We start from the raw sequence: 21706 nt of genomic DNA on the forward strand, positions 1-21706 counted from the left end.
CGATGAGCTTCCGATGGGGTTGCGTTAGAACGATTCATCTTTAACGTTTGTGAGGGCATGACTCTTCAGATACAATCAATCACGAATGGATAATTATACTCTTTGTTATACCGCAAGTAATTCCTGGGTTTACATTGCAAATCAATCGGTATCGGTTGGTGCACGTATAAAAACGCCCCAAGTATACGATAGGGCAGTAGTTGTCTTGTCTTTTGTCATTTTGGTTCGATAAGAAAGCATAAACTGTAACCGTTCAAATTTTACTTTTGTTTTTTTTTGCATAAATATTAAAATCAATTTGATGGCGCAGTGGTAAACTGGGAGAAGTCAATTTTGACAATTTACCAGTCAAAAGCGACCCACCTGCTGTCATTGCGTCGCTGCTGAAATAAAGCACCAAGTGACGGTCATATTCCTTCAGAAAAAAATCAACCCCCTGTTTTTTTTTCAGCTACTTTTGACCGAGAGCATTTCATGACAGGCACATAGACAAATAGGATATATCGTTTATCCCTCGAGAGGTCGTAAAAAGATCTTTTCTTCGCTCTGCGAATAATTTTTCGCTCTTCAACACCTCCACAAGAGCTGTAAGTAGTCGACAATTCGAACTAAAAAAGTAGCAACTCATTGAAACGAAGATCATCAATCTGTCATGCATGGTCAACTTTATTTCATTGCTGCGGAGAAAAGAACAGCGGTCGGGGGATGAATTATTTTTTTCTCCAAGTTGTTGTTAGATGCCAAAGAAAACTTTTCATTCCGTCACGTGAGTCTTCTTTATATATCCATGACTATGGGCTTTCAAAATCGATTTATCGATGTTCATATATATAACCAGAGGATGCTCAGTGATACGCGAATATTCTGCTGATATTTCATGAACCAATGGACTCGGGTCTATAGACTTCACTTCTCGAGAACATTCACGTGGATGAACGAGGATTTTTGGTAGTTTTGAAGTTGTGATTAGTAGTTTTTATCTCACTTTACAGTATGATGTCCCTCTCAGTAAATGATAGCTGATGAGATAATGAGAATGAAGAAGAGATCGTGAGATGATATGTGACCCCTTCCTGTGTATTGTCCTGTAAATATTTCCAGGGCCAAAATAATTATCCGGGTTTAATTTCCAAAGATAATTAATAAAATGCGTTCAACAAGTAGCAGAACGTTTGAGTTGAAATTGTCACTGATTCCCGATACTTTTGAAAACATATTTGAAATTTCGCAACAATCGTTTTGCTACTTAGGAATTTAATGAATAAATTACTCGATGAATTACTTGGGTAATAGACAAATTTTCGGCGCTTACGGTACCCGGTTCCTGGTATGTAAATCTCACATTGAACAATATTCACATCCGGGAAATCTGGTACTATAGCTTCTTGTCTAATCCAGGGAGAATTCCTGTAATTCTCCACGCGAATACTGCTGTTATCCATTTCATGATCATCGACGATTATCGAGAGACTCGGGCGAGGGCGGGCTCCCCGGGCGACACAGGTGATATTAATATGAGTCTTATTAAAAGGACTAGCGTAAATCCTCAAGTCGTGATCAGGAACTACCAGAAAAAAACCTAAATTACTGAGTCTGCCATTCAGTGAAATTCTTACCGTAAACTGTCATGTGTTTGGCTGCTGCTACATCCTCGGAAAATGTGCTGACGCTACAGGTGTAGTTTCCAGTCATTTCTGTTGTCACCCTCTTCAGCCGGATAATTGAATGGGACTGAGGCTGGCCCATATTTTCAGTCGGGTATTCAGTCAGGCCGGAAATAATTCCAATGTCTTCTGGTGCCACTTTTGATAGCGAGAAGAATAATTCTTATCGGAATTCCACACTTCAATTGGCATTTATCATAATTTTCTGAGTTTCGTTACTCACTCGGTGGAATCCACTGATAAATCTGGTCACCGTCGTGAAACCATTTAATAACAAGGCCGTTCTCCTCGTCCTCAATCCGATAAGAACATGACAATTCCACTGGCCCTGTTCCATTGTGGATCGCAATTGGTAATTCAACTTTTTTTATTTTTACACCTTCATATCCTATGGAAAAAATATCGAAACTAGCAACGAAATCATTTGGTCTGACATAACATCTACCTCGCATATTACCTCTAATCGTAAGGATGATAGAACATACAAGACAGAACACTCTTTTTTTTCCTGAATACATTACGTCCCACATCTTCTTTTTCATCAACTAAACTCCTCACATTTTACATGTTCGTTCCGAGAGTTCAATCAGATTCTGCGCAGATTCATTAATCATTCCATCATCATCAATAAATTCATTCAAACTTTCAACGTAATTCGCGGCTGTGAAGCTCCGAATAGCTACGCATGCGTATCGTGAGGGAAGATGGCGTTGGTGTCTTTTGGAGATTATGTATGTTGTATGTACATAGTTCCTGTGCGAAACGTCGGAATAGCGTTTTGAATTGTATACTGATTAATTAATAGTCAATAAAACCATTGTAATTAGTGAAAAATGCCGGAAGTTAGAGATGATCCTCGCCAAGTCCTGACCCTTCTGAATTCTTTGGGGTTCGTGGGTATAACTGGGGAGCAGCTGAAGGCATTTATGAAGGGTAAGTATGAAATTTAACGCTTTTTCTCAATCAAATTGAATGACAATGATTGTAAAATTCTTCCTGCAGATTTGAAAATGTATAGAAAAATTAAGGATCGTGAACGCCAGCAGTGGAAGGACGAGATGAAACGGAGAATCCTTGAAAAACAAAGGGCAGAATTATCAAAATTATTAACGAGCCCTTCCAGCCCGGATATTCCCCAACAACCTGATGATCCTGTTGTTGAGATTAAAATTCAGTGCGTCTCTGACAGTGATACGACTACCGAAGCCGAAAATGAAGTTACCACGATCATGACCCATAAGACACGTCCTCAGCCGCAGGGAGAAAGAAATGCTCCAATTAATTCTGTGGATGTGGATAGTAGATCGAGAACCAGGGGTAAGACAATTAGTGAGGTAAAACCATCGCGTAACGTGAGAACTGTGACACCTCCGCGACCTGCAAGCGCTCCAGATCTGTCAAAACTAGAGCCAAGGGCATCTAGATCCAAGAGTTCGTCCTCAGAACCCACGAAGATTCAAGAGTCTTCCAGAAATCCGTCGAGGTGTTCCTCTCGATCACAGTCCAAGTCATGTAAGTTTTAATTAAGGACCTGACAAAAAATTGAAGCCCACTTCAATTACACATGTTTTCTCTGCAGTCATTAGACCTTGGAGGCTGATTCCTGAGGCCCAACGTTTGGCACAACCCACTAAATCCGATCCAGTAACGCTGTACCAAAATTATCAGAAGGAATGGAAGCAAATCTCATTTCCTGGAGAGAATCGACACGCGGATATTCGGTGGGCAGTAAGAGAAAAGATGTTGGGCACTGACCCAACTCCAAGGCCCATTCTCAAGAAGTCCAGCAGTACATTGAGTGTCAAAAGGAGATGACGCTTTCAATATTTCTTGCGTGATGTCAATAGATATTCGGTTATTATAGGGAAACAGACGAAAACACGAACAGTGAAGATTTTATGATTTAATAATTATTAGATAATACATATGTTTACTTTTATTGATCAGTTTTATGCTTGATCAGATTTGAACTTCTTTGTGAAAGCACGGTTGTCAGATCTGTGCAGGTGGTGCAGTAATTTATCCTCTATTCGACGAGCTGCCCGCTCCGTTAAGACCAGAGTATCATGTTTCAACATACTGTAAACGTTTAAACCTTTGAACAGAATAAAGAATTGTGGTTTCAGAACAAAAATATCGTTTCCATTATTAGACGTTTTGAAAATATATAGACAAGCGAATCCTTCACTCATCTTGTCTGACAACATCAGTCTATTGATTCTATCTTTAAAAGCCGGAATATCTTACCATAGACTGGCATCAAATTAACATGTTTCAACGTCTCGGTAGCTAAAGTAATATTCTCCGGCATTAAATCTTCGGTATCAACAAAGAGTACGGCTGGCCCCCAATTCCTTTCCTCAATGAGTGATTCAATGAACTCTGGTGATTTGGTGGGAATTTCGAGATCATTGACTATATGAAGATCGTCCTGAGCAAGTTTTACAGAGAAGGCAGTCGTCAGCCCAGCTATTCTGCTGTAAAATGGTAGCATGTAAAAGTGGGTGGTTGGTGATCTTGGGCCATGGGCCTGCCCTCCTTTGATCCATTGGGGAGCTCTGATACTTCCTTGCCTAGCTCTTCCGGTACCTTTTTGAGGCCAGGGTTTACGTCCACCGCCGGGCATTTCGGCCCTTGATCTACCATGTGCAAAATTCTAAAGGAATCAACAAGGGAATCAGTTTTTCACAGAATATTGATGAATATTGGTAAAATTGATGAATAAAATTCTTACAATATATTTATACATCCTCTGCCATCTTATATTTTGATGCAGAATATCAACTCTCGGTTTATCTGCGAAAATTGCAGGATGCAATTCAGAAAGGCCCAATTTTCTCTCAACCACTTCGTCCAAATTCTCAATCCATACTTGTCGTTTCTTCATGTACAGATAATCCTCATCCAAGTACTTTCGTGTCCCTAGAATAGGTTTGACAGCATTTGTCGTGAGGCTGTCAACAGCACTGCTGAATTTACAGACTTGACTACAGCACTTCTCAATATTTCTCAACAAATTCCCAAACATTATTGCCATTCTGTTTATTTCTTTCAATTTTCGGAGTAGTCAAAGCACATTTACCATTCACAACATAACCTCCAAGTGCGCCGCCGTAAACCAAACCTGGGGTTCTCGGGTCCCCTCATGCGTAAGGCCTTTTCCCCATTGGTCAATATATTCAAAGCGGGAGATTTAAATAGGGTGTGCGTTCGGTCTCGTATTCTATAATTTTATTGATAGAAAATGTCTTATCGAAGTTTTATGAATTTTTTTTCTTCAAGCCCTTCTTTTGAGTAATATGCCCATGATTTAAAAAACCTGATTTATTCAATTATTATTAAAATAAGTGGCTGACGCATGCGTGAACCATGAGCGGGATAATTAGAATAGTTTCTCGCACTCGTTAGTTCTAATGGGGTGTGATAAATTTGCTCGGATTTTGCGATCAATTCTAAAGGTATTTGTGAATTATCTTGACCAATAAATGTTATAGTTTTGAAATTTCGTTGCAAATTAAAGAGCAGTAAATTTTTTCAAAGTAGAAGTGCCAGAATTCAGACCGACAGTAGGCGAAAACATTAATAACCCCCTCAGCCCGCTGCTTCCGTGAGCAGCGACGCCCTCGATGACCGCGCCGTTGATCAATACCGTGCTCTGAATTGCTCCGAACGACGCGCGTCAAAATAACGTTATCAAGTTATCGGAAAGCCCAGGCTTTTCCACAATGAAAAAGTGATCTTAAAAAGTTGAGAAATGATCGAAAAATTGTTTTAAACTGCAGGTGATGGTGTAGAAGTTTTCTTCAAGAATTGTTATCAGTAAACGGCGCATGATAAGACGAATTTTTGGGAACGGAAATACTAGCAGGACTTTCAAGGATTTTGGGTATCAAGTGGAAGATCGATTCACCCCAGAATGGCGAAAGTGAGTATAATTGTTCTGGTTTTTATTTTTTACAAAAAATTGAATCAAAAGCACTTTCTCGTTCATTTCTATTTGGAGAATTGCATTTTGATGAGTGTTCCTGAAATTTTTATATCATGACATGTCAAATGCAGTCAATATCTTGTCATCTCTCAGAGAATAGTAGAAAATCAAAGGAAACTAAGTAAAATAAAAACAGAGCGTAGAATAAGGTCGTTTAACCATACCCAGAGAAAGCCAACTCAGCGAAAATGTAAATAACAAATAACAGACCGTAGGCAATGTGCGGCTTCATTCCTCACTCATCTCGGCAACCCACAAATCAAAAGGAGAAAGAAAATCATGAAAAAACTGGTTGTCACGATTTTCTCCACTTGTTAATTAGCAAAAAACTAAAAACTGAAATAAAGACATTATAATTACACTCATAAATTCTTTTTGCTATAGAAATATAACTCGACACTGCTATTGCAAATACAATTTGCAAGGTAAATTCTAAGATTTATGTTTTTTAAATCAATCAGTACCAATAATTATTGTTATTCTTGGAGGGACCGGCGCAGGTAATCCCCATAATCTCAAAAACAACCTCGTTATTGTATTTTTCCAATCAAGCCATTACTAGCTAATCTTTATTAGGTTTGAATTAGGTTAATTACATTGCTCTCGAAGATGATCACATTAGTCATAGCCTTGAGTGATGTCCTAAAATAATTATGACCATAAAAATTTTCTTCGGAATTCGGCTCTTTAGAAAATTCGAAATTTTGGAAAGAAAATTATTGAAGGAGTTCATTTAAAGTTTTCTGCAACATAGTCATCCTCAAGAGCAATAGTGCCATAATGGAGAGCTCATTAAATTCTCCTGGGGATGACAATCGAAGAAATATTATTTTATAAAAATCAACAGTAGAGTTTCTCTCATCTTCCCCCAATCTGGAATCAGACAGGCTCTAGGCTACAGCCAATCAATTATTTTCCTCATGTATTTTTTCTAAAAATTTGAGTTCACAGAACTCGCGAATTTCCCGCACTGTGCAATACACAGGGACATGACCCGACAAATAAACGATGTGAAAAAAAATCAATGGAGCATTGCGGAAGTGTTGGTACAGTGGCACTGGTTACGCACGTACTATTAACGTGGCTCCATACACATAGCCACTTTTTCGCTGGCATTTCAAAACGACGACGGCGTTAATCAGTCCATACGCTGAGGATGCACTACATGTCAAATAGTTGACTCTGAAGAAACCGCTGCTGCAAGAGTAGTCAGTCGTTGATTCGTTGTGGTGCGTACAGTAGTGTCCGAAGGCCGACAAGACCGACTCATGTAGAGAATACAAAATCGGTGGGAATCAGTACCGAGCGGTCTAGCGCATCGGTCACGCGGCTAAAGTTTCCCCCTTTTTACATGAAAATAAAAAAAAAATCAGCCAACTCAGCTATTTCTTCAATTGTAGGAAGAAAGTATTTCATAAGTGATGGATTATAAGCGGATAAATTAACTCTTTAAATCTAATTCCTCCCCTCGCGTAATTCATTTCAATGAACTTTACTTGATTTAATTGTTGTTTGAAGTTCAACTGACCCATCACAATGACGAGGAGGAGAGAATCTTACATAAGGCAAGCGTTTTGATTAAACTACTCATTTATGTACGAAATTCATTAGGTTCATTAAGTTTCTTTTGTTCAAAAATAATTTCATTGTTGTTCTCCGGCTGTTCCGTCCCGTTAAATTCAATGCAGATAACGATATTACGACTGCTCTAATGGGGTTATTATGAAATTATTGGATACACGTAATAGATACGTCATTTGAAATGTGTAAGTGTTCATGTATGTAAGTACAGCATAGGACAGTGGAGTTTATACATAGCCGTGTGCACCTCTTGACGCGCATTAAAGCGACTAGACCGCCATTGCGTGGCATCAATATAATAGAGAATATCAGTGCACAATTGGAATTGGAATTCCTGGGAAAGTATCAGGAATTCCACGGGGAGAAGAAATTCCCTTATAAACTTTTCAACATTTCCTCAATTTTATAAAGCATTTATCGACCTTATGAGGCTTAATTACATTGTTTGATGAATATAATACCGAGGAGAGCATGTACACTTATGAGTGGTATGTGCGGATCTACGGGTACATGAGTCCAATCAAAAACCGTGTATTTTACCATTTCATACGGATAATCATCGGTCTCGTGTGGTTGCGTCTTGTTCACTGAGCGTAGCCGGACAGAAATTTGTTGCACCAGTAAAACAATATGGATTGAATAGTTTTCGATGTTCCACAGGGTTATTCATATTAATTACACGGGACTAGTTATCGGACGATTGCTAATTCCAAAGAAAAATTTTGTTAAGGACAATTCTGGGGACAATTACTTGTCTCATTGGTGTGGCATATGCTCGCCGTACGGCTGTCTTCTTTTTTAGACTCATAAAAAAATTGATAAAAATTAGTTCATGATGAATTAACCTCATAAACCTTATCTGCCCCTAAATTCTTGACTTATCGCCTCTTTTCCAGCTCACACCGCTTCACTACAGAATTTTAATGCGCATAAGTGAGGAGATAGAATGTAACGGAGTTACGAAGAAATAACGTTAGGTAGGCGGATTGAATTAGCACGAATTACGCATGTGCAATTGAATGAAATTCGTGTTAATTCATACCAGAGAGAGAACGAGGGGAAGAGGGAGGTGAAAAAACGTGAGATCTACTTATCATTCAGTCTGGGAATTAAATGCTGCTGCGAGAGTCAGAAGGCAGCGATTCATTGACTTTTATCCGGTTACACTGACAGATAAAAAATGTTCAGTCATTCGGTAGAATGGTAAAAAAAAATGTTTTGGTTCAAGTACGTAATAGTCATTTCGAAAGAAAGATATGCCAGTAAAAATAAATTGTTCTGTCGGTGTATGACTTTACATATTACTGATTGTATTTTTCTCTGCACGTTGGGGAAATAAATAACGAAACGACATGTTTAACGAGAATGCCAGAGAGTCTCAAGGAGATGGCCGGTGATGCTAATGACATAAGCAGGAGGAATTAAACAGTACTGTGTCCTTGCTGCTGAATGTATTCACAGAGTTTGAGCATAATGTCTGTTATGTTGTGAATCATCATGCGAAAGATGTGTTATCATGACGGGGCCAACGTTCCCCCTCAGGTCTTGGAATTTAATTTTATTGCACGTTATTTAATACAATGACGATCTTTATGTACGTACAGTGAGGCTTAATTGGAGTGAGTAAGAAAATTAGGTGGCTGACGCGCACGCGCTTTCCACCGACAGATTAATGCGTTAAAATGTACTGACGATCGGCCGTTGCTTCATGGGGAAAGCCCTGGACTTGACTCCTATTTAGTGGAGGTACTACTCTCGATGGAGTTGTGTAAATACAAGGCCAACTGGATATGACCACCTATTCGTTGAAGACCTTGTTAGTGAAGTCAAGGTGAATTTATTCGAAATGATCTATTTAATGATTTTGATTTTTCTTTGTTGCAGAATTCCAGCGAAAGTAGAATTCCTCTTCCACGAGCGTCGAGACCATCATTTCTGCCAAAACTTAAAATAATATCACCTTTGAAGACCACTGGAGCTGGTGCTGGTGGAAATTCGAGGAGGTCTTCAATTTTGAGTTCAGGGGGCTTCCTGTCTCCGGATATTCATGACGATATTGGGGGTGGCAACTCGAGGAGATCGACTATTTTAGCATCAGGAGGTTTCTTCCCTTCGGATATTCATGAGGATATTGGGGTGAAAACACCCAGAGCTAGATTTTCTTCCGGGCCCTGCTCCTATTCAACGCCTGGCGGAGGTAAATAATTCTCATGGGCAGAGTAATAAAAAATTATTTTTCTCTTGTCGTTTTGTTCTGAACTGAAAAAAAAATTCGGCTGCTCTTTCCCAGGAGAACTAGGGCGGGCTCCCCATGCAGCCTCCCCAATCTGGAAGCTCAAGAATGAATCTCTTCAGCAGGAGTCCTCCATGGACCGTCAGGAGGATGACCCATTCGGCTCCCTCAATGGCCAACTGACTATGCTCGAGGATGTTGGTAACAGCTGTTTAGTGGAGACAACTGTTGGAAGTACTCTCAGCGACATTAGCACCAGTAACATCACCGGTTGCTTGTCAACCCATCAGTATCTCTCTCTAAACAAACAAAACTCATTTGAGCACGACGAGAGCCTCGGCATTCTCACGCCGGATCAGATGACGGATTTTTCAGTGGCCCTCGGATGTTCTCGCACGCCCTCGTGTGAGAATCTCACTGGTTTACGTGGCGTCCCAGCACCAACAACGACTTCTTCATCGCACAGATCAAGGCCAACAGATATACAATTTGGAGATAATCGTGGGGCTGTTTTGCTTTGCGAGCGTTCACCATCGCTCGAAGAGCTTCCACTAGATCCAAAGCCCTTGGAGAGTGAGAAATTAGTCGAAGGGCTTTATATAGATCAACAAGTGGCCCCTTCAACCGCTGTAACAAGTGCTGCCTCTGCAGTGACATCAGTGACGTCAGCGGCGTCCCTGCCGATGAGTTTCGTCACATCTGTCACAAGTATCACGAGCCTCGAGGCGGGTTACCAAGGGGACGGTGAGAATTCCCGGCCCGCGAGTCGTGGCCCAGCTCCACCTGGAGTGAATCCTGGCAGTTTATCCGGTAATTTACCTGCTTCCTGTCAAGCCTGTCTTCTCCAAGATCCAATGACTGATTCGGATTTTTTCACCGAGAGCGATGCCGATGCCCACGAAGATATGGGTCGCGGTGATCGCCGGGCTCAGGTAATCGATGGCACTCTCTTTTGTGCACCAGCTGAGCCCCGTAGACGATGTCCAAGTTTTGCTGGTGAGGAGATGGACTCGAGCGGGATTTATTCGGATCTTGATAAACGACAGGATGAGAGGTTCAATGGTGATGAGCAGGTGAGCGGGGATCAAACGCCGGATACTGCCAATACACCGGATACCGCTGATACCGCTGACACACAAGTGTCACAGAAAATCCAGTTGACGCCCATTCCGAAGACGGAGATGCCCGCGGTGATAATGGATTTTTTGCAGGTATTTTTTTTTACATTATTCAATGGTCAAGGAGTGAAGTACAATTTACTTTATCACGCTTTCTCAATGACACATTTTACTACAATCATTACTCGTTGCAGGTTCCGAAAAATCCACTGGATTCAACGAGCGACTCCAACTCTTCAGGTGGCCACGAGGTCACAGTTATTCATGTAGAAAAGACTGTAGATACCAATCGTAGCATTACGAAAATCCAAGGAAAAGTAGAGCCTTCCCCCCTGAAGAAATATAAGATGCCAAAGAAGAATGTTGAATCGAAGATAAAAGCGATGATTGGATCAACAGCTAAAGAAGATTTGCTTAAAGAACCAAGGCGCGTGACAAGAAATCGTAAGAACGGTCATTGGGATGCAGTAATGAGTAAGATTGAAGCGGGTAAATCTGAGCAGCGATTGAGGCCACAGCGCAAGGAAGTCAAGTCCCGATTTATGGAAAGCCTCACATCAGCTGCTCCCTCAAGTACTTCCGCAATATCGTCATCAGGGGGAACAATTGCTACGTCCAAACGGTTACCAGGTGATGCAAACAACAATGCGAAAGACAAAAGGTCAACAAAGAAATAGATTTAAATTTCACAAGTACAATCCTTTAAATGTGTTCTTTTAAGAATGAAAAAATAATGACTTGCAGGCGATTCCGAGGGCGTCAGGGTATAAATTCTCCTATTCAAGAAACTGCTCGCAGTTCTGTTCGCAGCTCAATGAGCGATCTGAGCAGTGGCCTCAGCAAAGAAACCATCTCCAGTAAGTATCCGTAATGATGCCTTGGGACATTATAATTTTCTTTTTCCAGCTATCCATGAAGATATCGATACTCATTATTGTTCCAAAAAAAAGGGTAAGGTTGCCATTGCCATTGATTGGTGTATCGATTTGAATCGAGTGAACCCACAAAGAAAAATCAAAAAAAAAATTCATACTCGTATTTAACGATAATAATTTCCCCATAAAAACTATTCATGTGTTGTCGATGTGTACACGAGTGACTCGCCTGGACTTTCAAGTTATTTCTCGGGCTCACTCGGAGACCCTCGTAATCCCTCGACTCGTTAAACTTTTATATACGTATACATATAACACGCATAGCGGCATGCGCCAGGCTACCTCTCAGTTGTCTGCATCTCCGTAGGTTCAGTATCCCCGCGTTTTCTATTCGGGTCACCCCCGGTGGTACGTCCGGTTTAATCAACATTAAAGTACATGCCAATCACCATTTCCTCCATCAAAATCTTCACGAATTCGCCGTATCGGTTGTATCGATTGCATCCCCACTGGATCATCATCCTGGACTCGGCAAAATTCAAATTTAAATTGAAAACCACTTGGCGATCCTTATAAATTACACTTAATATTAATAATAGACGTGCTCCAGTTTTGGATACTGAAAATATCAACATGAATCAGTGAAAACATCGGGGCAAAACTAGAGCTTCTGGACGCGCGTCAGCGGGTCAACGGCATATAGCCGTTTATTTCCGGCATTGTGTATTCCTCGAGGTTCTATCCCGTTGGCTTCTCGCGGCGCGCCTCGGGAATCGTCTCGCTCTCACCGCTAGACCCTTTACCGTTGGCTTACCTTGCCTCCTGGCTATTCGCAATGTTCCCCCACTTGGGTAATATCCAGTGGATGTAAAAGGCAGACAGGTGTACCACCTGGCAGCCACGTGTTTCCTTCAAGGTCGATGGGATGAGAATCCATTCTGGCGGCTTTCAACTCTGTAATCACACTAGGATTGAGCATATTGTGCTAATCCGACCTGGTCCTTCATCGGTGAAAGTCAAGTCGGTTCAACTGGCGTTGTGAAAATTAAAAAAAAAAATATGATTATTATTTACAAGTTATCGTAGTTATGCACGTGATGTATGTGAGGGTGGTTAATTATTCATGGATGCGTCGCTGTAGTGGATTAGGAGTGGAAATGGGGGTAAATGTGTGCTATGCTACCTCACCAATTCGTGAGGCAGCAGGGTGATTGGCCGCCCAAATACCTGGAGTGGAATTTCGTCTCGGAATAGTCACCAAGAGCAAAATGTACGATTGTAGAGATAGATGAAATCACGGGCATTGGCTCAGTGCAGCTCTTCATGGTCAAGGCGATGGCTATCGTTTAGGAAGTTTCTCTTACCTGGGCTCTGTAGAAGTGGAGGATTGGATTTATCGGTTGTTAGTCTGTTGTACTATTCAGCGGCAAAATTACGGTAATTTTCATTGTGATTATTGCTGTGGTTGTGCTGGGGGCTGTTATCATGGGGCAGCAGGGCTCCAAGGGCAGGACCGGCTCGGTTCGCGCGGATCTAGTGAGGGAATCGAAAATAGGATTTGGAAGCTTCAAAAGAGGTACTTTAGAAAGTCATCGATTTTCTTATTCAATATATTCGATACATGACTCCGTCCAGTAAATGGAGAATTACGCACGTCATAATGTGCCTTGTTTTTTTAACCCTGAAAACCTCTCTCAAAATAGACGGGCCCTCGAGCGGATATTCACGGCTCATATTTATCCGGAAAAAACTACGAATTTAATCCAACTGTTTTTTCAATGAAAAATAACCAATGGTAATTCATAATTTTACAGAACGATCCATAACAGCAGTGACTCAACAACGAAGAACCGTCAATGGTCGGACGACCCTCAAGTCCCGCGTCTCCAGTAATGATGCCAAAAAAGCTGGGACACTTGACTTATCGCCGCTCAATCTTGGTAAGTGGAGAACAGTCAGCTAAATATTTTAACATTATGCTTGGCCGGCAATTCCCTTTATTCATGAGATTACATTACTCCGATTCAACAGAAAAAAGCCCAGTGCCGATTCGCAAGTCGACATTGGCACGACGTTCAGCAGCAAACAATGGAATTGTTCATTCTCTGAAACAAGTCGCATCAGCACCCGCATCAGTCACAAAAGGTAAATACGACAAACAGAATATCATTGCAGCTCTGATTTGAAATATTTAATTAATATTTTTTTATGAACTCGGAACATCGATTGCTCCTGAGGATTTCCGTGGAATTAGTACAAATATAAATTGAATTGGTCTCGGGAGCCGATGAAAAATTAAATTTCATCGGCATATCCACGGATCATGTGTATAAACATTGCCGCAAACTATCACTAATGAACATCAGCAGCTGTTTTTGACCGAATAAAATGTTGGTGGGGAAATAATTGCGCCGAAGCTTGCGATGAACGTCCATGACTAGACCGGTGCTCTGAGCTAATTCAGTCGAGGTGTGCGCGTCGTGTTCGAATGATCTTGAAATGTCTCAAACCCAACGTGTCGTCATATCTTGATCGTTTAATAACGCCCTCAAATTCCTTCGATGATAGATAACATGTGCTCTAATTTAAGTCTTAAACTTGATTCAAAACTATAAACTCGAGTGTGACACGTAAGACTTGCTTTCGTGAAGTGTTACAATGAAATGCACACATCATTAAACCACAATTGTTAGTAAATAAAAATTATGAATAAATTTCGCTGACAATTTACTTTGAATTTATTGGTGCAAATTTATGCTGATGAAAATAGAAAATTTGATGACCTTGATTAAAGACATAATACTGTCGAGGGCAGACGTCCCACTGAAAATTGGAACGTCCGGTTGTTAACTCCCATGGATTAATATGAGCGTAGATGACAGTTTCATGTCGAATGACGTTTTATTCATTCGCATAATAGACGCAGAACAATACGGAGTGCGCAGAAATTTAGTAGCAAAGTGTTCTTTGCTACTCTATTAGAAAAAAATTAATCTTAATTTTATTTCTGGCACTCGCGGTTGTCAAAGGACCCGGTGATAATGCTACCTGTATTGTCACCGCTGGTCCGATTCCTCCCTCTCACTAAATAACACACGACTAGGGTGCCTACGGGCGTTTTGCCAGGTACACTGTCAGTGCGATTGGCTAATCGCCAAAGGACCGTTAGGTACCAGAACATCGGGTACCTTGACTGTTTACCAGTCATCGCGGTGACGTTCAGGACAACACATTCATTAAAATTATTTGTCAATAATATATATATACACACATATATATATACCCTGAGGAGACTTTTGAGAGTGGACTAGTGATGGCTCCGATATTCTTCCTTTCAGATTTAGTGAGGAGAGAATCTAATTCCAGTCCACCTATTTCAGCGAGGATTTCTATTGATACTCGTCAACAGGCGTCCCAGACTTATTGTGAGAATGAGTCATTTAGGATTAAAAGAACGGAGAATGCTGTTGACGCTCTCTGTTTGACCATTCAGTATTTAGCGAGACAAGTGAGTTATTTATCTTTTTATTTTATTCACTGATTAACATTGTACTCTGACGGTTTAAAATTCTGGTAGTTCCAAAAGGCCCGAGGATACAGGTATTTGGAACAATTTTATAGGGAATCTATCGTAATTGTCAATTTTTTTGACAGATCGTTTCGCGAGATATGATTAACAAATTTTTGTTCCAGTTTTTCTTTAGCTCTAGTTTTAGTCATCTGATATGTATGCATGACACGTAAAAATGTACAGTTCTCTCATCTATTCGAGTTCTGTTTCGTCCTAGATCTATTTTATTTTTACTTATTCCTTCACTGAATTCGACGAATGTAATCAAAATACACCAAAATTGATTGAGTCCGATTATAAACACTATGAGGTGACTTTCACTGCTCCAAGTCTATCACGCGCCCAATAATCCTCGCATTTTCTGAATAATTAAAAAAAATAAATAAATAAAGAGTTACAAGATTGTTCTCGTAGTCCCCTGATGAGGGAAAAAGTCAAGAAAAGTTTTGGAGGTCTGGCATAGGCACTATCCAAGTCATCAAGTAGTCGCTCCGTCCCGAGAATAATTCCTCATATCATTTGCACCCTTTCAGAACGAAGAGTATTCAAAGGAAGTACAACAATTGCTGTGTGACTCCAGAGCAGCTAAAACAGCTCTGCAGGAGACACTCGCCTCCGAGCGTGAAAATCATCTGAAAGCCCTGAACCTTCTTCGAGGGGAGTTAGAAGCCGAATACACTGGACGAATCTCAAGTCTTGAGAACGCATTGCACGAAGAACGATTGGCCTTCGAGGTGCGATTGAAAACCTCTCTCAATGAGCTGATAAAGCAGTACGAAACTGCTTTGGAAAATCTGAGATCTGAGCACTTGTCAGAGCTCGAGCACAAATTGGCCACGGCAAACGTACGGGAAACTCCTCAAGAATTGTCCCCGTCAGTCCTCGCAGATGGTCAGGTTAAGAGGGAATTACAGACTTTAAAATCCTGCATCAAGCCAATTTTAATAATGAAACAACGGGTGAACGGCAAGCTCAGAGAGGAGAATAGTTCATTGATGAAAAAACTAAAGGACAAGGAATTGAAAATTCAGAGTCTTGAGACTGAGCTCGAAGAGTCTAGAAAATTAAACAATGTGATGAATTTAGAGACTAGTAGCGATCAGTCTTCAAGCCTCCATGCTGAAGTTTGGTCTCTGCGATCAGTTTTAGAGTTACGAAGTCAGGAGAATACCTCAATGAGGAGTGAGATTGAAATACTGCGACGTGAAGTCGAGGGTAAAGACACTCTCGAACAAAAAGTGGAATCCCTCGAAGCCAGATGTGAAGATCTCAAAGCTCAACTGCAGAGCAAAGAGGCTTTCGAGCGAGACATATCTCACCAGAATGAAGTTCTCCTGGGTTCATTTCATGAGGTGTCAAAGCACAACAAAAGACTCACACAGAGAAACGAAGAACTCCAATGGCGATTGAGACAGAAGAACGAAGTTGTGAGTGTTTTGGCAAATCAGTTAGCAACTCCGGACAGATTGACAAGGTCATTGGGTGCCGAGCATATTGATCATTCAATAACCCCAGAGAAGAATTCAGCGGCTTCGTCGATGATAAAATTTATGGTGCAGAAGGGAGATTCTGTCTCATGGACATTGGCGATTGATGAGACCTCAAATCCTCTACCCAATAACGATAAGACACCGACGGTTTCACGACAGCATTCCTTGAGGAGAACTTCAAGAAAATCATTAGATGTCCGAGCGAGATCCAAGAGTATTTCTACTTCAGATGATATGCGGGAGGATGGCTGGGCCCCTTCTTACAACTCAACACCGCTTCCAATAAGAAGGAGACCCAGGAGTGATCCTACAACCACTCCAGGAGATCAGACCCCTCACAGTGTTGCTAATAATCAACAAACAGCTGGACCTAGGCCTCAAGAAGCTGGGGGAGAAGCCATGATTTCCGAAGAGACATCCGCTACAAGCAGTGAGGATGAGTCCTCAGCTAGCACTGACATGCCCCGTCTTGCTATGGAGTTCGCATGGACTAATCCTGTCGAGTGAAATCAACATAAACGTCGGGTAAAATTCTCCCTGCAATTCTGAGAAGGATAATTATCCATATAATTCAGTTCTCTGAGCTCAAAAACAGAATGGGAGACTATTGTAGGTTTCTTTGTAATGGAAAACCTGTTATTCAACTTGAGATATTTTTGGGAGAAATCAATATTATTTCAGTAAAGTAACGAGAACGAGATATGTGATTTTTTTTACATTACATCAGGACATTATGAATTTTTAAACTCATTCAATCGAGCTCATTGGCAGTGAATTTTAGTCATCTCGTCTTACTTAATTAAAAATGTGAATACTGCAATCGCTCTACTTTCTTATTTTTATTTGTTGATGATCTATGATCCAAGTTAATTTATTACTTTCCGTGTGATCAACGTGTGTTTACTGGCAGTTTGTGTCTAAAAATGAGTGCCTGAAATCCTGTCCGCGTTTTTTTTTGCTTCTTTTGGGGCAATTAAAGGAAGTCAAGGACGACTAGAAACGGATATTTTAATGGAAAATATGGTGTTCTAATGACCAAAAAAGATTTTCACAACAAAATTGCATTTTTTCTTCCTTATAAAATATTTTATTTTTTTTATCACGTTTGTAAATATTTGATGTTAATGATTATCATTGTGTGTTTAGTTTACAAAATGAATTTTCCTGTACATATATATACATATGATTGTATATTCATAGATTGATTCCATCGTATTCATTTTTTCTTACAAATTCTTGATTTCAATTTAAGTCGTTCATGGAACAAGAGTAAATTCATGTGATTGATAATGTTAGAATTCCTATTTGTCACTTCAGATTAATATGGACTTAATATATTATAAAAATATGTCATTGGCGTTCTGGGAACTCGATGAGTTCCTTTTTTACACGTGATTAACGATATTACAATATGAGAAAAATCTTCAAAGGTTTAAAAGTAAATTTAGCGGATAAACTCAAGTAAAATGCTATGGAAATTTAGAATTTAGTGAAGAAACAAATAAAAGTATTATGGGCTCGAGGAGTATTTTTTTTTCTCGTGTACATGTTGAATAATTCAGTGTAATATAATCTCCCTGGGAAATAAACAAAAAATCACGTTATAATTTTTTTTTTACTATTTTTCAATCTTGTTGACATATTCCTCGTACATTTCCACGAGTGCTCGAGGGGTTCTAGGTTTCACGCTGGATAATGCTGCCTTGAAATGTTCTTTTGATACTGAGGAAGCATTCAAATTTTCCTCTAGAGCTTTAAGAGCAGCTTCATGGCAAATTGCCTGAACTTCAGCACCGGAATAACCATCAGTTAGATCAACCAAATCTGAGATATTTACGTCCGCATCAATCGGCATTCTGCGACATTTAATTTTGAATATTTCTAACCGAGTTTCGTAATCTGGCAAGGGCACGTACACTATTCTGTCAAGACGTCCGGGTCGAAGAAGTGCCTGAAAAAATTTTCGTATTTATACAGACGAACGACAGAGACAGGGAATAATTAATTTTGATCACAACTAGCAAAAGAAAATAGAAAGAAAAATTATCAATCGTACTTTATCAATTCTGTCAGGTCGATTGGTAGCAGCAACAAGTGTGACGTTTCCTAGAGCAGTGACACCATCGAGCTCAGTCAACAATTGTGCCAGTACTCGCTCCTGCACCTGATTCCCAGCGCTCCCAGCCCCGCTGCTCCTCTCCCCTCCCAGTGCGTCGATTTCATCAATAAAAATTATAGAAGGAGCAACTTGTCGTGCTTTCCTAAAAACCTCTCTCACAGCCCTCTCGGATTCTCCTACCCACTTTGAAAACAACTCAGGCCCCTTGATATTAATAAAGTTCAATTTACTCTCTGTGGCAAGAGCCCTGGCAACCATTGTCTTCGAGCATCCAGGGGGGCCAAACATTAACAAGCCCCTCGGAGGTGTTATTCCCAGTCTTGAGAAAGCCTCTGGATGCCTCAGGGGCCATTCCACTGCTTGCTGAAGCTTCAACTTCAAGTCTTTTTGTCCTCCAATGTCAGACCACGAAACGTTCGGAATTTCTACCAGTACTTCTTTCATTGCTGAGGGGTTTACTTGAGTTAAAGCATAATTAAAGTCTTCTACAGTCATCGTAATCTCTTCCTCTGGGTAAGACAAGCTCCCATGACGCTTCGTAGCACTCATAGCTGCTCTACAGCACAAGGAATTCAAGTCAGCCCCAACGAATCCATGAGTGACAAACGCAATTTGATCAATATCTTTTTGAATCAGCGAATGCGAAAATTTCCGCAATAATTTATGAATTATCTCCTTGCGCATTTGAGGAGTTGGTGCAGGCATTTCAAACTCCCGGTCGATATGACCTGGTCGTCTCAATGAGGGATTAATAAAATCGGGTTTCGAAGTCGTGCTCCAGACCAAGGTCGGCAGATCACTTTTCTGTAAATTACTAAACTCCTTGATGAAAGTCGCTGTGAGACGTTTTTCAGTTTCCGATGAACTCCCCAGTTTCTTCGGACATAGAACATCCAGATCTTCAATTAAGATCACACTTGGAGTCTGTGCTTTCGCTTCCGAAAATATTTCAGTTATGTACGCTTCGATTTTACCAGCAGATTGGCCCATAATGTCGCTGGAGATTATGGGGAAAACGTTGATATCGTAGTGTGATAATAGAGCGGAGGTGATTGCAGTTTTTCCAACACCTTCAGTCCCGTACAAAAGAATTCCTTTGCTGAGCTTTAAACCTTGTACGGTCTTAGATTTTTTAAAGAGGATATCCAGGAGGTCTTTCAAATCTTCGATAAGTTCCTCGTACCCTCCAATACTGTCCAGAGTTATTTCTGTTCCCATTTTTCTATTTACTTTTGAAGTTTCATTTCCAGTTATGGTCCATTTCGTGTTGTACAAAGGTTCGAAGAATTTTGGGGCTATTTCAGTAATACTCATTTGATCAAATCTGTCCTCGATGCTTTCCATCGTTTCCTTATCTCCAACTATTTTATTTACCTTAAATGTCAGAACTCTCCCGTAATAGGGAAGACCTATTTTAGTCCCAACGCAGAGAGGTTTCTTTTCATTATAGTTTTTTAATAGGACTTGTACATCTGTTGTTGCTTTAAGCTTTGATATTTTTCCGATTAACTGAATGGTTATCTCCTTGGCCGAGGGAAGATTACAATTGAACTTTCTAACTTTCACTCGTCCTTTGATCCCTGAAGTTTCTATCGTATTTTTGGTGAGGGATACGGTCGTTAGTGATTTGTCGTTTATTGGCCAGGCTTTTCTAATTATTGCCCCAACATTTGATGTCAAGATGACTCTATCCCCAATCGCAATGTCACATAATTGAAGAGCTGATTGAGACATGAATACCATGTCGTGGGTGTCTCGCTCGGATATATTTTTTGGAGGTTCTTGCATACTATAAGATTCCACATTACTGTGTAAGGTTGCATTAAGAATGTAATTATGGGCACAGGATGAATCCAAGGGAGGACAATTGCTTTCGTGTAGAGCTGTGTCTTTCTGAGAAATTATGGCGGTGCATTTGCCACATGTCACCCAGGGATTTCCTTTCTTCGGGGTTGACATCTCGATTTTTATTTCCTGGTAATTCGATTTTATAATTAATTATCTTTTCTAAATCAATTAAAAATTGTTTCTAGTAGTGTCGGTAAAGCAATGGAACACCGTGAGCGCGAGCTGCGCTGAGGGGCCCAACTGTTTTATCGACATTCATCGATCCTTAAGAAATGCGGCAAAATTAGAAATAAAGGGAGCCGTTACGAAGGACCCCATAGCGCAAATTTAGAAAGAATATGTTAAAAAAAATATCTTAATATTTAGGAAACGATTCTTACCGTCTTTACAGTATTTATTTAATTTGTAATTACCCCGGAGCCTCGACGACCATAACCTCTAACCTCTTCCAAGTGTCTCACTCACACCACAGGGACGTCCTATAGTTGACTAGGAATAATTCCACGTGTCTAATGCGGAGTTAAAAAATTGGTTAATTTTTTATGGCTGTCATGTACTCGCAAATGAAATAATTATGATGATATCATCACATGCGAGAATATTAAAAAATTACAGATTCTGCATCGATAGCGAAGATGATGTGATCTCCCATCATGATCCGATGAATGTCATCATCGCGGATAGACAAGTATCATTGACTTTGATAAACATATGCACAAACTGACTGTATAATTCTATTCGTGATCCCCCACTTCAACTAATCCGAAGAACCTCCCATATCCCCACCTCTAAACACCAAGCGAACGAACTAAATACTTCGCTAATCAGGGTTATGTAAACAATTAGTTACATCCAGGATCCCTAGGGTCCCCAGATGCGTTGAGGTCCTGTGTAATGGGCTGTTTGAAATTATAGCTGACAATTAATTAAGAAATTCCAAAATAACATGGCTTTTTATGGGAAAATTAGTATTCCAAGGTTACAAGGAAGGTCACAATCGACAAAAAAATCGTAAGAAATCTTTAAAAAGTAAATAAAAATTTTATGTCAAAGATAAAAATTATTGTTGATGCTGAACTCGTATTATGAATAATTCATGACTCTTTATAACAATGGCTAATGAATAAATCTCAAAAGAGCCTCATGTTTATTGCACTTGCGCGATAAATTCCAAGTCACGTGATAAATTGCAAACTTCAGCCAATGAGCACTCGACTCA

General features: G+C 40.3%; 5 protein-coding genes across 9 annotated transcripts; 2 read left to right on the forward strand and 3 right to left on the reverse strand.

Moving 5' to 3' along the window:
- Positions 1 to 72: 72 nt before the first annotated feature.
- LOC135161881 (uncharacterized) lies at positions 73 to 2469 on the reverse strand. 3 transcript variants are annotated; one of them, XR_010298865.1, is made up of 5 exons: positions 2122 to 2469; positions 1888 to 2052; positions 1617 to 1802; positions 364 to 1564; positions 73 to 243 (listed from the first exon to the last, which is right to left on the reverse strand). XR_010298865.1 is itself a non-coding variant. In XM_064119857.1 (5 exons), the coding sequence occupies exons 1-5, from the start codon at positions 2204 to 2206 to the stop codon at positions 1006 to 1008; spliced, it is 798 nt and encodes a 265-aa protein (XP_063975927.1). In that variant the 5' UTR covers positions 2207 to 2469; the 3' UTR covers positions 73 to 1005. The 3 variants fall into 3 exon arrangements, 2 of the variants coding, with proteins under 2 accessions (XP_063975927.1, XP_063975926.1); XM_064119857.1 differs by having other exon boundaries at positions 73 to 1085; positions 1283 to 1564; XM_064119856.1 differs by having other exon boundaries at positions 73 to 1564.
- Positions 2387 to 3798, forward strand: Hyls1 (Hyls1 centriolar and ciliogenesis associated). Its single transcript, XM_064119859.1, has 3 exons — positions 2387 to 2597; positions 2667 to 3176; positions 3244 to 3798. Exons 1-3 carry the CDS (start codon positions 2498 to 2500, stop codon positions 3477 to 3479), a joined length of 846 nt encoding a protein of 281 aa, XP_063975929.1. The 5' UTR covers positions 2387 to 2497; the 3' UTR covers positions 3480 to 3798.
- Positions 3550 to 4783, reverse strand: LOC135161882 (large ribosomal subunit protein uL4m). Its single transcript, XM_064119858.1, has 3 exons — positions 4399 to 4783; positions 3912 to 4320; positions 3550 to 3759 (listed from the first exon to the last, which is right to left on the reverse strand). The coding sequence occupies exons 1-3, from the start codon at positions 4699 to 4701 to the stop codon at positions 3614 to 3616; spliced, it is 858 nt and encodes a 285-aa protein (XP_063975928.1). The 5' UTR covers positions 4702 to 4783; the 3' UTR covers positions 3550 to 3613.
- Positions 4784 to 5268: 485 nt separating this feature from the next.
- On the forward strand, positions 5269 to 18042 carry LOC135161854 (uncharacterized). Its single transcript, XM_064119793.1, has 9 exons — positions 5269 to 5589; positions 9118 to 9430; positions 9524 to 10677; positions 10779 to 11245; positions 11329 to 11441; positions 13274 to 13399; positions 13491 to 13604; positions 14798 to 14967; positions 15564 to 18042. Exons 1-9 carry the CDS (start codon positions 5581 to 5583, stop codon positions 17025 to 17027), a joined length of 3930 nt encoding a protein of 1309 aa, XP_063975863.1. The 5' UTR covers positions 5269 to 5580; the 3' UTR covers positions 17028 to 18042.
- Positions 17073 to 21279, reverse strand: LOC135161859 (ATPase family gene 2 protein homolog A). 3 transcript variants are annotated; one of them, XM_064119827.1, is made up of 4 exons: positions 21101 to 21279; positions 20901 to 20996; positions 18577 to 20613; positions 17073 to 18471 (listed from the first exon to the last, which is right to left on the reverse strand). In XM_064119827.1, exons 3-4 carry the CDS (start codon positions 20596 to 20598, stop codon positions 18139 to 18141), a joined length of 2355 nt encoding a protein of 784 aa, XP_063975897.1. In that variant the 5' UTR covers positions 20599 to 20613; positions 20901 to 20996; positions 21101 to 21279; the 3' UTR covers positions 17073 to 18138. The 3 variants fall into 3 exon arrangements, with proteins under 3 accessions (XP_063975897.1, XP_063975896.1, XP_063975898.1); XM_064119826.1 differs by having other exon boundaries at positions 20868 to 20996; XM_064119828.1 differs by having other exon boundaries at positions 20901 to 21002.
- Between the last annotated feature and the right edge of the window lie 427 nt (positions 21280 to 21706).

Source organism: Diachasmimorpha longicaudata, chromosome 4, assembly GCF_034640455.1.
Source record: "Diachasmimorpha longicaudata isolate KC_UGA_2023 chromosome 4, iyDiaLong2, whole genome shotgun sequence".
Lineage (NCBI taxonomy): Eukaryota > Metazoa > Arthropoda > Insecta > Hymenoptera > Braconidae > Diachasmimorpha > Diachasmimorpha longicaudata.

Bases quoted from the DNA above. Each gene is read 5' to 3' on its own strand.
- LOC135161881 (XM_064119856.1), bottom strand. From the start codon at position 2,206: ATGAAAAAGAAGATGTGGGACGTAATGTATTCAGGAAAAAAAAGAGTG. The intron at 2,053-2,121 runs GTAATATGCGAG...TTTTTTCCATAG, and splicing joins TATCATCCTTACGATTAGAG to GATATGAAGGTGTAAAAATA. The intron at 1,565-1,616 runs GTAAGAATTTCA...TTTTTCTGGTAG, and splicing joins CAAACACATGACAGTTTACG to TTCCTGATCACGACTTGAGG.
- Hyls1 (XM_064119859.1), top strand. From the start codon at position 2,498: ATGCCGGAAGTTAGAGATGATCCTCGCCAAGTCCTGACCCTTCTGAAT. The intron at 2,598-2,666 runs GTAAGTATGAAA...TTCTTCCTGCAG, and splicing joins GCTGAAGGCATTTATGAAGG to ATTTGAAAATGTATAGAAAA. The intron at 3,177-3,243 runs GTAAGTTTTAAT...TTTTCTCTGCAG, and splicing joins TCGATCACAGTCCAAGTCAT to TCATTAGACCTTGGAGGCTG.
- LOC135161882 (XM_064119858.1), bottom strand. From the start codon at position 4,701: ATGGCAATAATGTTTGGGAATTTGTTGAGAAATATTGAGAAGTGCTGT. The intron at 4,321-4,398 runs GTAAGAATTTTA...TGATTCCTTTAG, and splicing joins AGAGGATGTATAAATATATT to AATTTTGCACATGGTAGATC. The intron at 3,760-3,911 runs GTAAGATATTCC...TTCTGTTCAAAG, and splicing joins TAATTTGATGCCAGTCTATG to GTTTAAACGTTTACAGTATG.
- LOC135161854 (XM_064119793.1), top strand. The intron at 9,431-9,523 runs GTAAATAATTCT...GCTCTTTCCCAG, and splicing joins CTATTCAACGCCTGGCGGAG to GAGAACTAGGGCGGGCTCCC. The intron at 13,605-14,797 runs GTAAATACGACA...TCTTCCTTTCAG, and splicing joins ACCCGCATCAGTCACAAAAG to ATTTAGTGAGGAGAGAATCT.
- LOC135161859 (XM_064119827.1), bottom strand. From the start codon at position 20,598: ATGTCAACCCCGAAGAAAGGAAATCCCTGGGTGACATGTGGCAAATGC. The intron at 18,472-18,576 runs GTACGATTGATA...AAATTTTTTCAG, and splicing joins GACCTGACAGAATTGATAAA to GCACTTCTTCGACCCGGACG.